The 18,373-nt window shown below is 36.5% G+C and overlaps 1 protein-coding gene across 4 annotated transcripts in view; it reads right to left on the bottom strand.

Annotated features, from left to right (window-relative positions):
• EXOC6B (exocyst complex component 6B) overlaps positions 1 to 18,373 on the bottom strand; it is a 607,587-nt gene that overhangs the window by 299,701 nt on the left and 289,513 nt on the right. For all 4 annotated transcript variants that reach the window (XM_032873651.1, XM_032873652.1, XM_032873653.1 and 1 more), the window contains 3 exons: positions 6,310 to 6,393; positions 5,908 to 5,954; positions 4,463 to 4,583 (listed from right to left, as the gene is read on the bottom strand). In XM_032873651.1, the coding sequence (XP_032729542.1) occupies positions 4,463 to 4,583; positions 5,908 to 5,954; positions 6,310 to 6,393 (252 nt within the window). The remainder of the gene's footprint in view (positions 1 to 4,462; positions 4,584 to 5,907; positions 5,955 to 6,309; positions 6,394 to 18,373) is intronic.

The following is an 18,373-nucleotide window of genomic DNA, read 5'->3' as shown; positions in this document are numbered from 1 at the left end:
GGGAAATAATAAAATTGATGAAATCATTGATATGGACAGATATAAACAAAATCAAGGACTCCTCTCCAGAGAATACAGTAATATTTGTTAATAAATATGATTGGGGGGAAAAAACTTTCCTCAAAATATTACCTAAAAAAACCATAAAACATCAAAAATAGGATTTAGATGAAAAGCACACAAAATACTTTACCAAAAACATGTAAGCAAATAATTGAGAAAAATGCATATATTCCTGGTGACAAATAACAGGTACTAAAATATGTCAATTAACTCCATTTTAATGTATAGATTCACTGCATGATAACACTATAGTTCAACTGGGGGGAGGTGTATTGTAAGCGGTGAAAGGGATGTGACCAAGTGATTCTCAAATTAATCTAGGAGAATAAGAAGAATGTAAATGGTTAGCATAGATTAAAAAGAGGATTTTAGAGAACATACACGTTCAGTGGAAACTATGCCATACTACTATATCAATTATAGTAATCAGGTCAATGTCGTATTGGTTCAAGACAGAGAAAAAGAAGAAAAGGAGGGGTGAGAATCTAGACCCCAGCGACAGAGCTTAGTATTTACAAAATATATTATTACATGATAAAGGTAGCCTCCAAAATATGCTAGGAAAAAATAGATGTTATGGACTAAATATTATGCCCCCCAAATTAGTATGTTAGACCGCTAACCCCCAGTGTAGCTATATCTGGAGAGGAACTCCCATAGATATTTAAGGTCAAATGAGGAAGGGCCCTGATCTGACGGGCTCGGTATCCTTATAAAAGGAGTAGGAGACACTGGAATGCACACTGAGAAAAGGCCATGCGAGGACATGGTGAGAATATAAATCAAGAAGAGAGTTCTCACCAGAAACCAACCACGCTGGCACCCTGATCTCAGAATTTCAGCCTCTAGAATTGTGAGAAAATTAATTTCTGTTGTTTAAGCACCAGTCTATGACACTTCATTATGGCAATCTAAACTGAATAAAATAAGAGATTAATACAATAATGTTATTGGAAGTGATGAGTCATTTTAAAAAATAATTAAAGACAGACTCCAAGGAGTGCCTGGGGGGCTCAGTTAAGCACTACCTCTTGGTTCTGGCTCAGGTCATGATCTCAGGGTCACAAGATCAAGCCCATGGCAGGCTCCACGCTCAGTGTAGAGTCTGGTGGGGATTCTCTCCCTCTCCCTCTGCCCCTCCTCCCACTCACGTGTATGTATGCCCACTCTCTTTATCAAATAGATAAATAAAATATTTTTTTTTAAAAGATAGAATCCTGGGGCACCTGGGTGGCTCAGTGGTTTAAACCTCTGCCTTCAGCTTGGGTCATGATCTCGGGGTCCTGGGATTGAGCCCCGCATCGGGCTCTCTGCTCAGTGGGAAGCCTGCTTCCCCCCCTTCTCTCTCTCCCTGCTGCTCTGCCTGCTTGTGATGTCTCTCTCTCTGTCAAATTAATAAATAAAATCTTAAAAAAAAAAAGACCTCACACCCTATACTAAACTTTTTATGTCTCTGATATATATGTAAAAAAGTAACTGTACAGAAATACTAAAATAGGGACAAATAACTACATATTCTTTGGAACAAGGAAGACATAAATTGTCAAGCTAAAAATCAATATATTTACAAAAAATTTTAAACTTCTGTAAAGCCATGGAAAAGAAAAGTTAGAGACACATAAAATTAAGAAAAAATATTCGCAGCCTATATACCACAATAGAGATTAACATTCAAATTAAAAGCTAGCATCCATTTTTTTAATTAATAAATAATAAAATATTTTTAAACTATAAAATATAAAGGCAGTGCATATGAACAGGAAATTTTAAGAAGATATACAAACAACTAAAAAAGAGACTTCTAATTTCAGTATTAATCAAAGAAAAACATGTTAAGATACAATTTCTGACACATTAGGAATGATTTTTTGTTGTTTTTTTTTAAGATTTTATTTATTTATTTGACAGAGAGAAAGAGATCACAAGTAGGCAGAGCAGCAGGCAGAGAGAGAGAGAGAGAAGGAAGCAGGCTCCCTGCTGAGAGGGAACTCTATGCAGGGTTGGATCCCAGGACCCTGGGATCATGACCTGAGCCGAAGCAGATGCTTAACTGACTGAGACACCCAGGCACCCCTCATTTTTTAAATAAAAATAAGTAACAAGTGGTAGTATGTACATAAAAGTGTAAAAAAAATTTTCAAGTCATAACATAGTTACAGGACTTTTTTTTAAGTCTCAGAACAGGCAGGAACTTTTATATTTTTAAATATGCCAGACTTTATTATGACAAAAGAATAAAATGGTAAAAATGTCAGATGAAGTCCTAGGTCACATACAAGCAATGACAGAAATTTTTAAATTAGATAGATATACAGGGCACCTGGGTGGCCGAGCTGGTTAAATGTCTGCCTTCGGCTCACGTCATGATCTCAGGGTCCCGGGATCCAGCCCCACGTCAGGCTCCCTACTCAGTGGGGAGTCTGCTTCTTCCTCTGACCCTCCCCTCTGCTCATGCACTCGTTCTCATTCTCTCTCTCTCTCTCTCTCTCCCTCAAATAAATAAAATCCTTTTTAAAAAGATCAATATATAAATAGGCAAATATTTAAAATTTCTAAATACTAAAAAAGAAACCATAAATAAAAATAAAAGGAGAAAAACACTGGAAATGTATTCAATGACATATCCTCTTTGGTTTCAAATTCATATATTAACCAAAGTCCTACACCATGCAACTTGGATAACACAAAGGCAGAGTAATCATATCCAAAGGAAACTGATGACCTCACCACTCCAAACCATCAAAGGGAAAGAAACCATAAACCTAGGTATTACCTTGATATGCTTTTAATGTTACATTTTACATTTAATCCAACACAAAATAAAATAAATCTTACTGCCTAAAAATCTCTCCAATTCATCCACATCTTTCCACATCTACTATCGCCCTTGGTCCAGCTGTCATTATCTCTTGCCTGAATATTAGACTATCCTACTAATTGTTCTACCCACATTCTTTCTCATCACTCATCCATAATTTAGCCAGAATGGAAATCTGATTTTCTCACTCCAATTTACCCTACCCCCCACAGTGAACACATACACACTCCATTCAACCCAGTGCTTAAAGCATCAAATAAGTCTTGAGTAATACGATATCTATCTACTTTTTTATTTTTACTTCATACCATGCCTAACTTTCTACGTTCCGTGTTCTGCCCACTCTGAATATTTTTCAAGTCCCTAAAACGGCTACAATCCCATCAATTACAGATTTTACACATGGTATTTACTCTGGAACACTTGCTGATGGAGAGATAAGAAAGCTGAGGTGTCACGGATTACTTAAGTTTCTAGCTGGCACAACTAGATGGATACTAGAGCCATTTACAGAAATATTCTAGACACTAAATTATCTCCTATTATTAACTCCTCACTATCATTCCTCAAACAGTTCAGATAGAAAAGTACCCTCAAAGCTTGTGTACTACCATCTCTTATACCTAGAATTCCCTTTTAATTGATCTTTCCTTAAATAGTGTCTCCTTGATCTTCTGATCTCAGAATGCCACTTCTGATCAACTAATCAAAACTAAGCACCCTGTTGTCCTAACCTATCACTGTTTTAATTGCATTATATTATCACTATCTGATATTATTTATTTGTTTATTGGGAACCTCCCCAATGAAAATAACTTTCTGAGAGCAAAGACTTCATCTATCTAGTTCACAGTTGTATTCCCACTGCCAACACATAATCAATGTTTAAGAAGTATTGGATAAATGATTAATTCAGAGCCAACATTATCTATCTGAAATAAAGCGGATTATCATCAAAAATTCATGCTTTGATAAAATATATCAAAATCATGGGAACTCACAATTAGGTAACTTATTGATATGTTGTATGCATTTTTTTTTCAAAAAATAAGAATAAAACTGCGAACTCCAAACCAGTATTGATTGGCATTATAGAAGGCAATAGAGAGTAGTGGCTGAGTATATGGGCTCTGGAGTCCTGTCTCTGGATTCGAATCCAAGCTCTACCACTTACTGTGTAACAATTAGTCTGGTTACTTAACCTCTCTGAGATTCAGTTTCCCAGACCATAAGGTAAATATAATTAATAATACCTATACCTTATGAAATATATATGAAGTGCATATACCAACCCCTGACACAGAAGATTTCAATAAATGTCAGCTGTTGTCTTTTTTTGGTTTGTTTTTTGGGTTTTTTTGTTGTTTGTTTGTTTTATTACAGAGAGCATCCAAAAAAAACGGGCTCAGTATTAAAAAGGATGGCAATTTGAAGTGACTACTTCCATATGTCTTTGAGAGAGATAGCTCCAAGCAGGTGATTCCACACAATACATCCTTGCTGATTTTAAAGCAGTACAACACTGACCAGTACACAGATACTCAGCAGTAAGTGAGAATATCTCGCGGGCGTCTTACGTACCGAGTGGGTGCGGAGTGCCGCGATGGTTTTTGAAAGTGCCATTTCCCAAAGTTCATCAATGTAGGCTCTATTCACTAAGCCTTGGGTTGTATGTAAAATGTGATCTTCAACCACAAAAAAACTAAGATGAAGGAAAAAAAAGAAAGTACAGAAATTACAGAAAAGTACAGAAAGTTCAGAAATTACGGGTTGACTACCATCTCTGGGGTCTCACAAACATTAAGACCGGCCACCAAATTCGAAGTTAATAGTCACTTTTCCTTAAAGAAAGCTACTAGGTGTTGTAAACAAAAATCACATTTCTTGGACTTAGAATTTTGTCCAACCACTTTATAGAAATCAGAGTCCCATTTCTATTAAATGTTAACTGGGTCAGCAATTTAAAGGGGAAGAAAATATTTATAGGTAAGGGAAGCTAATTCAACTATATTAAAAACGCCAGGCCATTAAGACATTTTAAAAAATTAATCGATTTTTTAAATTAATTGATTTTTAAAGAGACAATGAAAGCTGAAACACACATTTTTATAAGAGCCACACATACAAAATATCAAAATGATTCCCTTTATGTGGACTTACTCATTATAGGGTTGAAAAGGTTTTTTAATAAAGGTCAAAAAAATGCACACTTATTTTTTAACACTCTGTTGTAGCTTTATTGTTGTGCATTTACAACATATCATTAGCTCCCTTGGCTAAATGTTCATACTAAATTATTTCTTTAAATAAGGAACTCTTATGATATATTTTAATCAAAACTATCAAAAAAAAAATCTAAAGTCTGAAATAAAAAAGCAATTTCATGGAACAATCCAACTCCTTTTCCTTTCTTTTAACTTCGAGGTCATTATTTTGCAAGTAGAATAAGCTGCCTATATTTGGGGTGTTTATTTGGGAAATGCAATTCCATATTAGTATATATACTCTAGATGATGGTGACAAACTCTATAGCCCATGGGATGAATCTGGCCCACTGCCTGTTTTTATAAATATTGTTTTACTGGAACACAGCCACGTTCACTCATTGATGTATTGTCTATAGCTGCTTTCACATTGCAACAACAGAGCTGAATGGTTGTGACAGAAACCGTATGGCCTGGGAAGCCTAAAATACTTTACTAGCTGGCCCTTTTAGAAAAAGCTTGCCAACTTTTGCTGATTATTTGGTTCCCTCTTACCAAGAATGGAGAAACCAAACATCAAGGGTAATAAAATTACAATTCAAAGTTTTTTCTCCCTTTCTCCACCAAAACTACTCTCCAACAATATAATGCTGAAACCAATAAGACATTCTTTTAAAATTATCAGAAAGTCAAAAATAAATCTCAAGAATTTAAAATAAAAAAAGAAAAAGAATTTCCCAAGGAAAACTTATTTTTCCAAGTCTCCCGAATCTAGGTGTTCAAAGTGTACAAATTTAAATACATACACACATATATACCTACCCTACAATTTGATTAAAATACTTCCTGTAGCCATCTAAAGTTTCATGCTGCAACAAAGCAAAGAAGAAAAAAGTTATTCTTTCTATTTTGATACATTAAGACAAAGTTAAAATCAGTTACTTGATTTCTTAAGGCTCAGTTCCCAAGACGTAGGTGAATATAACGATAGTACCCTACCTTATAGGGTTACAATGAGGATGAAATGATATCATTCATCCCAGTCCTTAAAACAATGCCTGACACACAGCAATCAATAGATGTTAGCTACTATTTTCCTACCAACACATCCACCAAAAATGATCTCAGAGCGAGTTTAAAAAAAAAAAGTACCTATGCAAAATAATGAACAGCCGCCAGAGAAGACAAGTGAAAAACTGAGGAAAGTTAAGCTGGTGATCCTACCATGTTAGATGGAGGCTGGAGCACCAAGCGGGCCTGTTTTCGCCTCTGTTTTCGGTAGTAGTTCTCAAATGTTTCCCGGGCACCCTGTAAAATAAACAAAAGGAAATGGGTTGACACAATTTGACCAATTATTCTAGTATTTCGTGGGAAAAGAAAAGCTCCCAAGACCCCACAGTTCTCAAAATCTGCTATTTTGACAATGATAAAATGATAAAATGACATTTTATCATAAAAAAAGATAAAATGACATTACCATTTATTGAGACTTACCTACAAATCCCGTAAGAATGGATACAAAAGATTCTTAAGAGGACACTACAGAACTCAACCACCAAACACACCAAAGCTGGTTGCTCAGTCAACTATCACAAATTCACAAGAATGAAGACAAACCAACATTCTCCTAAGAGCAGTTGAGAAAATGTTCCTTAAAAACCTCACAGAACATTCCAGAAGAAAAATGTTCAGAATGAAAACCAGTCTCAAATGAATCATGAGCAAAGGGCCAGAGGGAGGCAGGAAAAAGGCAGAGAACAGTGAATCAGTCTTCCAGCTAGCATATAATCAAGCACAGGATTAACACCAAAAAGGAAATTCTCGGTGCACAGTTTCTTAAACTGAAAGGTGCTTCGGAGAACCAGAGCTGGGTCATGAGCTCTGTAACTAGGCTGAACAGCAGCCTCTCAAAATTCATGTCCTTCCTGGGATGTCATAAAGGGACCTTATTTAGAAATAGGGTCACAGCAGATGTATTTAAATTAAGAGGCAGTCACATTAAATAGAGTAGGCCGCCCCTTAATCCGATATAACTTGGGGTCCTTAAAAGAATAGGAGAAAAGACATAGAGATAGATACACAGGGAGAACATCCTGTGAAAACACCGGCAGAGACTGGAGCCCCGGTCTGCAAGCCAAGGACACCAACGATTGCTGGCCACCACCAGAAGCTGGGGAGAGGCCAGGAAGGATGCCCCCAAAGTCTCAGAGGGAGGATGGCCTTTTGACACCTGCTTTTGGATTTCTAGTCTCCAAACCTGGGACGGAATAAATTTCTGCTATGCAAGCCACCCAACCCGCGATACTTTGTTCCAGCAGTCCTAGGAAACCAAGATAACTCAAAGCTTTTAAAACATGATGCCCCTAGGGGGCGCCCGGGTGGTTCAGTCCATTAAGCTTCTGCCTTGGGCTCAGGTCATGATCCCAGCGTCCAGGGATCCAGCCCCCCATCTGGCTACTTCTCCTTCTGTCTCTGTCGGCTGCTCGTGCTGGAACTCTGTCTCAGTCAAACAAAGAAGTAAAATCTTTAAAAAAAAAAAAAAAAAAAGAAAGAAGGAAAGAAAGGAAGGAAGGAAGGAAGGAAGGAAGGAAGGAAGGAAGGAAAAGAAAGAAAGAAAGAAAGAAAGAGAAAGAAAGGAAAGAGAGAGAGAAAGAAAGAAAGAAAGAAAGAAAGAAAGAAAGAAAGAGAGAGAGAAAAGGAAAGGAGAGATGCCGCCTAGGACTAAATTCTACTCTGAATCCAAGACCTTTCTCAATGAATAAGAGTAGAAATGGGGAGATAGCATTCATGGTGGTTAAGAGCACCAATTTTGGAACCGGTGATGATTTCATTCAAATCGTGAGTCTGCGCCTTTCTAGCTGTATAACTCGTATGACCAGCTGTGTAACTTTCACTAATTTACCTTCCACCATTTAAGTCTTTGGCCTTCACTAACAGATGTGCTATGGTGTCCTCATCCGTGGAAATGTCATGCTCATCATTGTCATGAGGATTCAGATGAGCTAGAAAGCTTTGAGAATGGTGTCTGATAAATAATCACCACTACGCATGTGCTTATTTTTTCAAAAATGAGATGAAATAGATCAATGATGACAATGACTGCCTCGCCCATGCGAAAAAGTATAAACTCTACACAATCCCTAAGTTCAGTTCCCTCACCTTCTCAGAAGTCTGAAGAATCCTATTCAATGTGACTTCTCTGTTAGATCCCTAAACCGGAGAAGCTGATTTAAGTACTAAATCACACTAACTCAATAGCCTAAGCTCAGCGGTTGGCAAACGTTGCCTCTAAAAGGCAGGATGGTAAATATCTCAGTCGTGGAGAGCTCTACGGTCTCACCTCTGCTGTTGAAATTCAAAGGCAGCCACAGCCAATACATACGTGAGTGTGGCTGTGTTCCAACAAAACGTTATTTGGGGAAACTGAAATCAGAATGTCATATAATTTTCATCTGCCATGAAATATTCTTTTATTTATTTATTTATTTATTACCAACCATTTAAAAATGTAAAAGCCATTTGGAGTTCACAGGGGTCACATCGAAATAAGCAGCAGGGTGGCCATGGCCCATGGTTTGCTGACCCCTGGTGTAGCTTAAAAACAACGGTTTTAAAACGCTAACGAGATTATAACTGTAGACACCTGAGTTTTTCCTGCTATAAAATGAAATCAAACATTAAGACAGCTATTTCAGGGCTTACTTATTTCTTAGTCCACAAGTTAACGAGGTAGCAAATGGTTCTATTTAAGAAATAAGAAGTGGAAACTGCCTGTTGGTTTGTTAAAGTTATTCCCCACTCGTCACCATTTCTCAGCTTAGTGGTACTATTGAATGTCAATTACATTCTGTACACACTGAAGGGCTTTTCATTGTACAGTTAACAGCCCTAAAGGCCCTTTATTATTCTTGTGTGACATTACACATTCAACATGCTTTGGAGCCAAGATACACTCAGCTGAGAATTTAGGGAAAGTCTTCCCTCAAATTAGACCATTGTATAATAATTTAATTATTTGCTGTAAAAGATAGAAAATATACAAGATGAAATTCTATATAAAAACCTATCATAGACCTCTACATAGTTCTAACTAGATACAATTTGCCTTTCAAATATTCATTTGCTAAAATAAAAACACAAGAAAAGACCAATTTATCTAATAATTCTGGTTTCTCCATTTACAAAATTCGATTTTCCCTAATGGCTGCTAAATAAATTCACCTCTGAGTATTCTATTTCCTCTGCCAATTTTGTCAACTCAATGCTTACAGGTGGAATTTACAGTAGATGTCTGACCAGTCCAGCTGGATGTCTGTCTTTTCCCAAATAGATCAACAGATGAACTATAAAAGTTTGCCACTTCAGTTTCAAGCTCCTCTAATCATTAATATTAATTAAAACAAAACTTAAAAGCTAGTGAAAGTATAAGCAAACAGATACAAAATAACAGGCAAGTGAAAAGTTGTTTTAGTGTGTTTTCAATTTATGTTATTAGTATTACGGTGGTCCAAAAGCTTTGTAATAATTAATAAACACAAATTATCACAGAAAAACAAGTCACTTTACGTACATAAAGTGCTTACCATACAATAAAGAATAGTTCTTGTCATCATTGAATTTATAGTCTGTAGTGGAAAACATAGCAATTAAATGAACAAAAAGTACAACAGAATCCTATAGACTGGAGAGAGAGAGAGAGAGAGAGAGTGTGTGTGTGTGTGTCTGTGTGTGTGCATGTGTGCATGTGTGTCTACATAGTGGGCGGGAGGAATGTCAGAGAAAGTTTCTTCAGCAAAAAAAAGCCATTTATATTCATAATTGAAGAATGAGTCAGAATAATGCACATAAAAAGAAAGGGAAAACGATTTCTCATAGAGACACAGGGGTTCAAAGAAAAAAAGGCATCATGTATCCCATGAACTGAAAGAAGTTCTTCACGGAAGAACCTTTGGAGTGTAAGAGAGAAGAATGACAAGAAATGAAGGCTAGAGGGCTTTGTAAATTCTGTTAAGATATCTGGACTTCAACTCTAGAGACAATCAGAGTTTTAGACATTTGCAAGTTGCAATGTACTGAGTAGAATGAAGAAAGGGAACCTTAGATACAAAAAGATCAGTCTCCGGGCGCCTGGGTGGCGCGGTGGGTTAAAGCCTCTGCCTTTGGCTCAGGTCATGATATCAGGGTCCTGGGATGGAGCCCCGCATTGGGCTCTCTGCTCAGCAGGGAGCCTGCTTCCTCCTCTCTCTCTGCCTACCTCTTTGCCTACTTGTGATCTCTCTCTGTCAAATAAATAAATAAAATATTAAAAAAAAAAATCAGTCTGATCCTGACATATATTTAGGAGGTACAAGTTGATGACTGATTGGATACTGGTGGTAAAGGACAGAAAAGACAGAAAGCTAACGTCAGATTTCTAACCTGGGTAATTGGTTTGATGGTGGTGTCATTTAATGAGAGAGAAAACATAACAGCTGGGATATGTAGTCAATTACTATTCATGGATTCCATATTTGCAAATGTGCCTACCTGCCAAAATTTATTTGTAACCTCAAAATCAATACTCATGCTGTTTCATTATCATTCACACATGAGTACAGAGTGTTGAAAAATTTGAGCAGTGCCTACTGCACGTGTTCCTAGCTGAGGTCAAACAAGGCCAACACTCTGTCTCCTTTCTTCAGTTCTCATACTATAAACAATTATTTTTTTTCACAGTCATCCAGTGCCTCATTCTTTGTATTTTTGTGCTTTTTAAAAACTGAGATATAACTGACATATAACATCATATTATTTTCAGGTATACAACATAAAGTTTCAATATTTATATATATGGCAAAATGACCATCACCATAAGTCTAGTTAACGCCTATCATCACATACAATTTTTTTCCCCCTTGGGTTGAGAACTTTTAAGATCTACTCTCTTAGAAATTTCAATTATCCAATATTATCCAATAATAATAATAAATAAGTATTATTAGCTACAGTTACCATACTATACATTATATCCCTCAGACTTACTTATTTTGTAACTGAAAGACTATTCCTTTTCATTGCCTTCACCCAAATCTGCCATCCTCCACTTCTGGCAACCACCCATCTCTCTATTTATGAGCTCAGTTGGGTTTTCTATTTATTTATTTAGTTCCATATATAAATGAGATCACACAGTATTTGTCTGTGTCTGACGTATTTCACTTAGCAGAATGCCCTGAAGGTCCAGAAATATTGGCAAGATTTCATTCTTCTTCACAGCTGAATAATACTCCTTTGTATAGATAGATCCCACATGTTCTTTATCCATTCATCCATCAACAAACACTTAGACTGTTTCTATGTCTTGGCTATTGTAAATAATGCCACAATGAACATAGGAGTGCACACACTTTTTTAGTTAGTGTTTTCATTTCCTTCAGATAAATACCGAGAAATGAAGATGCTAGAGCATATGGCAGTTCTATTTGTAATTTTTTGAGAAACCTCCACACTGTTTTCCATAGTGGTTACACCAGTTTACATTCCCACCGACATGCAGCAAGGGTTCCACTTTCACAACATCCTCACCAACACTTGTTATTTCTTGTCTTTTTGATAATATTCTAACAGCAGTAAGGTGATTATCTCATTGCGGGCCTGATTTGCATGTTCTTGATGATTAGTGATGTTGAGCACCCTTTCGTGTACTGCTGGCCACCTGTATGTCTTGCATCTTTGTGCTTGTGGTTGACTTTGCTATTTAAAATGGCCCCCACATGCTGTACTATAGTGCTGTCTAGTGTTCCTAAGACTTGACACTTGTCAAGAAGACAAGATGTGCCTTACAGAGAAAACACATTTAGATAAGCTTTGTTTGGCCATGTGTTGTAGTGCCGTTGGCCATGAATTCAATGTTAATGAGTCAACAGTATACATTCAATAATATCTTTTAAAGAGAAACACGCAGAAAACAGGGTTATGCATTGATTGACTGATGAAACATTGTAAGCAGAAGCTCACAGGAACCTAACCCCAGCAGAAATGGTTCGGTATTCACTAACTCAGTGTTTACAGTGACCTTATAAAGTATAACCAACATGAATAACAAGAACTGATTGTACATGAGGACACTGGTAATAATGACCTCTGTCATGAACTTGTTTAGTTTGTGACTTCTAAGTGCTAAGTGTTCAGGAGAGGGCATATTTGGGTCTACAGCTCAGGTGAAAGGGCTAAGCTAAAGAGAATAGTTTTCAGAATCAAGAATCAGAAAGCAGAAAGATGGTAACCAAATCCTAGGAAAACGTGAGATCATCTAAGGAATATCTGTAGAATTTACAGATACAAAAGGACCTACCACAAAAACCCTCAGGGACACCAACAATTAGGAAATATCTGTCTCTTTCCTATAATTAAAATATAACTTTAAATGTCACTTACTGAGAAAACACTTTTCCACTACTCACTCTAACATGTAAAGTTTTGCCAGGGCACCTGGGTGGCTCAGTCAGTTAAAGGGCCAAATCTTGGTTTCAGCTAGGGTCATGATCTCAGGCTTAGGAGATCCGCCCCTACTCCCCAACCCATCTCAGGCCCTGTGTCTATCTGCACTCAGTTTGCTTGGGATTCTTTCCCTTTTCCTCTCCCTCTCCCCACTCCCATGGGTGCATGCTCTCTCTCTTTCAAATAAAGAAAACAAAACAAAACAAAACTTTATTTTATCTAAGACATAGCCCTCTATTAATTCTTTGCATAGCACAATGTCCATCTGACTTTATGTCATTTGCTTACTGTCTGTCTCCTCTCATTAGGATGCAAGCTCCCCAATAACAAGTTTATTTGTCTTATTTATTGTTGCGTTCCCAGCTCCTAGAGCAATGCCTGGAATAAATGGCCTCAATATATATTTGTTTGAATAAATGACCAAAGAGATTAAGAAATATTAATCAGTATTTTCTTTCAAGGCTCCATTTTTATATTTACTCTCTACCAGCGAAATTGCAATAATCATTTCTTTGTAATTTTTCCTATTCCTCTCATCCTGCTGCTGTTCTACCTCCATTTATTCTCTTAAAGATTTTTGTTCCTGTTCCATAGAAGTTATACCTTCTTCGTGCCAAACGATTTTCTAAAATTTCCTTTTGGCTCCTGTAGAAAATCATTCTTAGAATCACATTTCCCCTGAATTTGTAGGATGATGTCCCCCATCCCATTTTATTCAGGATGTTTTTGCAGACCTCATATTTTATTACGTATTGTTTCATTTTCTCAACTGCTCTGCTTTGAACAATAGGATCTCTTTCTGGACCAGTACTTCCTTCCAGGCTTGTTTTGTGGTTTGCCCGTTCACCAACCATCTGGCTATAGATCTAATATCTTCATGGAAGCAGCAATCGATAGCAGGTTGATAGGCCCAGGTCCAAAGCTGTTTCAAAGTAAAACCACAAACTCGTTCCAGTGTCTAGCAAGCAATGGGCCTAAGTGTGCATAAAATATAGCTGAACGTTCTCCTACCACACAGTTTCCAAGTGTTCAACTCTCTGAACTTAATTGAATGAAAACCACAAAATTATGGCGTCTTCCTATCTTGTGCAGCGCTACTGAGTATTCTCCAGCCCAGGATAAACTGTGGTGCCACCAAAGGTCCCATTTTCTCCCTCACCCCACTCTCTGGCAGACTTATGAAGAAGACTCTATACAGTACAGGGGTAGACAACTAATCTATTCATCAATTTGGGATTGTATTTCTAAGCCAGATGACCCAGAGAGGAAAAGGAATGAAGTATCTTCGGATTTTTAAAGTTTCCTCTGTGTATAGCAGCAAAACACACATCACTCAACATTGGATTGAGAATGGATTGAGAATAGTTTCTCAATCCATTCAATTGGCTTTAATGTTGGAGAAAATTTTATTCAAATTCAGACAATGTAATATTAATTTTAAGTCTTCTTTAACAATGGTGGTGTAATTTTTTAGACTTTTATGCAACTAAAGAATTTTAGTGGAAGTTAAGAAAGGCTTAGAAATTAAATAAGACTTTGCTTTTAATTTTTTTTTTTGGTTAAGTGTATATATTCTATTGGAAATTTAACTGAAATATAGGAGTTTATATTATTATAAAAAATTCTTCACCACAAATTTCTTCTCATTACTTACAGAGCAACTACATAAAAAGAGCTAAATGATCACAGAACACACTCTATTTTTACTTAATCCTAAAACAAGATAAAGAAATATATCCTAGGTTCTATTGACCTTCTCTTCAATTCACTGGGTGCTTTCTTTTCTAAATTCATATTTAACTTAAATATTGTATCACACCCTATGATAAACTTAGAGGAGGGTGCTAATGGTCAAATACCCCAAAAGCCATTGCCAATTTCTTAATTAACCCTAGCACTAGAATTAACCAGGAAGTAACCCACTTTCTCTCCAGGCTATGCTGAAAATAGTTGTTTGGTTGTTTTTTGTTTATTTAATCTTTAACTTTTTTAATATTGTCTCTTTGTAAATTATTAATTACAAAAGTAAAATATGTGACTTTTAGAAAAACCGGACAATAAAGATAAGGCGAAGAAAGAAAATAAAAGTCATTCATAATCCCATTGTCTGGAGATAACTACTCTTGACTTCTTCAAGTCCTCCCTCACAGACATTTTTCTATCCTAAACCGATTACTTCACACACTTACATATGTACATACACACACCTAAATCATATTGTGCATACTTTCTTCACTCTTTTCATTTTGCATGCAAAAATCTTTTCTCAAACATCATAATTTAGTATGATCCACTCTTATTGCACAACACTGTGCCAACTTTCTTTCTTCAAATGTGTGCTATAAATTGTCATCATACAAATGCTGGGACTAACATGGGCTTTCAATAAATGTTGAAAAATAAAAAGAGAAATGCAAGTGATAACTTTGAATTCCCCATGTGTCTAGGTACTTGTCTGGATATAAACACAGTAAACACACACAGTATTGCCACTCAGTGTGGGCAAATGAGTGAGACGTTTTGGTTTTGTCTGTAAAAGTAGTATAATTTCTTGCTAACAAAGCTCAAAGTCAGATTTTAATAAGTCAGGATCATGTGATCCTTACTCTGGAGCAGGGATGGGAAAGGGAAGACCAGATGAAAGACCTTTCCATGGGTTTCTTTTTCTTCACAAAAGGTGACAATGTACCACGCACACAGACACCCTGAACTTCTCATACAATTGCTGAGCCCCATGCGCCCAAATATCAGTGGCATCTACATGTCTAGTTTTGTGGAAGAAAAAGTAAAACTTATGGTGGGACAATACAATTTCATATGGGCAATATGTCTAAATGATAGACAAAAGAGGACAGACCCATCTTCATTAAATATTTACTGTGCTGTTATTTGGAGAAACAGCTCTTCATGTAGTGGATCTTTCCTGGTAGAGATTGATATGTGGGCAACTGGAGAATGAGCTGAGTCCTTCTCATCCATCACAATAACAGAAAATTAACCCTGGGATTAAGAAACAGCAAAGGACACGTAGACAAAGAACAAGGGAGGGAAATGGAAGGAGGGAAGCACACACCATTGTTCTTCCGGCTTTGCCTACAGGAAGCAATATTTCCATTTGGTCTTGGGCAAAGCCTGTAATTTCACCACCCTGACTGCAGCTGGAGAACTCCCTTTCAACTGTCCCGGCATCCAAGTGAAGACAGGTTTATTCAGAGTTTTAAAAAAAACCAAAAACCTGAAAGGGCCATTTTAATTTGCTTCCATGTGAAAAGGGGAGCACTTTTCATAGGGCCCCATAATGACGTTCAGCGGGATATTACACTTCGCCATATGGCTAATTTGCACAGCAGGCCCAAAGCAGGATTTTCTTTCATTAGAACTGCCCTAAAGATCAGACTACAGAAACATGTGTAAAGAACAAACCCAAGATGCCCCCTATTGCTTAAATCTAGAAACATTCGATTCCCAGATGTAAAAGCCCATTCAGAGAGTTCCCATGGCAAGGTCATTCAAGAGTCTTGGAGGTGGTATGTGTCACAGCTCCATTTACGTATATTAGGGCTTGGAAAATGTCTAAAATTCAAAAGCCACAAAATTGTCAAAACACCTCAAAAAAACCCCACTATATACGGAGGTAGGATAATAGCTCTGGTAGGTAATTTATTATTACAAAAACAAAACAAAACAAAAACATTACTTTCTGAATGCCCGAATTCTTGATACCATTCATTAGCTTACAAAATAAATCTACATAAACTTTTGACCCTTTTTGAAGAAAGCAAAGGCAGTCTGACGTTCTAACAGAGTCCTGTTTATTTTTAAGATGGCCCTTATAACTTATGTTTGTCTTGGCATTTCCTCCTTCTGCCATATCCCAAGCCTCAGCCATAGAAAAGAACATCCCCTCCGGGAATGACAGAGTCTGCAGGATTTAAAAAAAGAAAAAGAAAGAAATCTGATGTCTAATGATTATGGAATAGTTGAGTCTGTGCTTTTGAAGAAAGTAAACATTATGATTAACAATCTTGGGCTTTGTAATTAGCTTCCCCCTTCCAAGAGAGAGTGTTAATTTATTAAATATTTTAACAAAGAGTCTTTTATTATCAGATTTAGTTTGGCTGGCTCCTTTCATAGCATTACCAATTACAACCAATAAAGCTTTAATTGATGACTACTTTTTATAACCTTTGACCCCAGATGATAAACAGTTGTACCTTAGAAGCGAAAGGGTAAACCTCAAAGGGAACGGTGTCTTAATCATGCTTAGCAAACCAAACTGCTTAAAATTACAACCTACCTACCTGGTTAGAACAAAAACCCAGACTTCCTCCATGATTAGGATAATTGATCAGGAAAAGATTTGGATTTCACTTTTAAGATAAGTGTCCTTTTGGTTAGGGAAACCCTAACTAAAATTACCTGTATATAACTGTGTACCATAATGTGCTAATTGTAGATTATAATATGAATCAATTTGTAGACAATTAGCAAGTAAATTTTAATATGTGACACAGCTTCAAATGTAAAATAATTGAAATGCAAGTTATTTTACTATTTTTTAAACAGACGCTATAATTTTAATTCTACCCACCCCCCCAAGTCCCATCATTTATAGAGCAGTACCTTTATAACACCAGGGGCTGTTAAGAATATGCGAGCAAAGAAGTAAACCAAATTAACTGCCCAACAATGAGACACCAAAACTTCTTAAGAGAATTGGGTGTCTACACATGACAAGCAAGGAGAGTCATTCCTTTAATTAGAGTGAGATAATGAGGTTGTCTGCATTTTCTCCAAAGAACAATTCCCAAAGTTGGTAGTGTTCCAAAGATACTATTCAGCTGCCCAATTTCACACTTGCCGATTTTTAAGGAAAATCTTTTCTAACTCACACCTGTCAATCTTTTAAACTAAGATTGCTAAGGTACTGCATAATTTGGAAGTTTAAAATTTCCCAGACAAATCTCTTAATCTGTGTCATGTTCCCGAAATAAATAGGGCCTCTGAGCAATTACTAAAGAGCTCAGAGGAAAATGTCGCATCTAAAACTGTAAATGAAAATAATACCATCGTGTCACAGTGGCTGCCCACCATCGCTTCACAGAGATGAAGACAAGGAAGACACCGTTACTTGTCCTCACAATGGAAGTACTGACCTAACGGAAGGTGTGGTGTAAGATTTTATATAAAAAGAATGAGGCGTGCAGCTTTTAAGTGACTTCTCATGTACATAAAGGAAGTCAATGCCAGGAAAAGCAAAAAAAAAAAAAAAAATCTGAGGTTCAGTCGAAGTACTTTATAAATTGAAAGAGCTATACACGTTATTTTTATGATATATAAATGTATATAATGGCTGTTTTATTAAAGACACATGGCTGCTCTCTGCATTTCAAAATCAAGTTTGCCACACACCCAGAAAAAAACAGCTCTTTATATAGTTAAGTGAGGATTGGGGAAATTTTGTATAAATAAATCTACGCTTTCCTCCCCATTAACAGATGCTGTAAAGAAACAGACAAATATAAAATCTAAGAACACAGGAATATATCACATTGAACTTCAGATGTTCAGGGAAAAACAGGCAGACTATCTAAAAACAAAGTGGACAAATATCAAGCTCATATTTGGTTAAAATACAAAAAAGTAAGAATACAGATTAAAAGCAAAAAGGAAACTAAAGTTAAATAAAATTTGCCTCAATGCCAATTTTATAAATTAAACTTTTTATTATGGGAGAATTATAGATTGGTACAGAGTTAGAAGAAATAATAGAGACAGACCCCTTGTGTTTTTACCCAGTTCCTCCAAT

The sequence above is a fragment of the Lontra canadensis genome, unplaced genomic scaffold (genome assembly GCF_010015895.1).
Source record: "Lontra canadensis isolate GAN:19392208 unplaced genomic scaffold, GSC_riverotter_1.0 scaffold50, whole genome shotgun sequence".
In the NCBI taxonomy this organism is placed as follows: domain Eukaryota; kingdom Metazoa; phylum Chordata; class Mammalia; order Carnivora; family Mustelidae; genus Lontra; species Lontra canadensis.
Note: the sequence above shows the minus strand (reverse complement) of the source record. Positions and strands in the feature narration are given on the sequence as shown.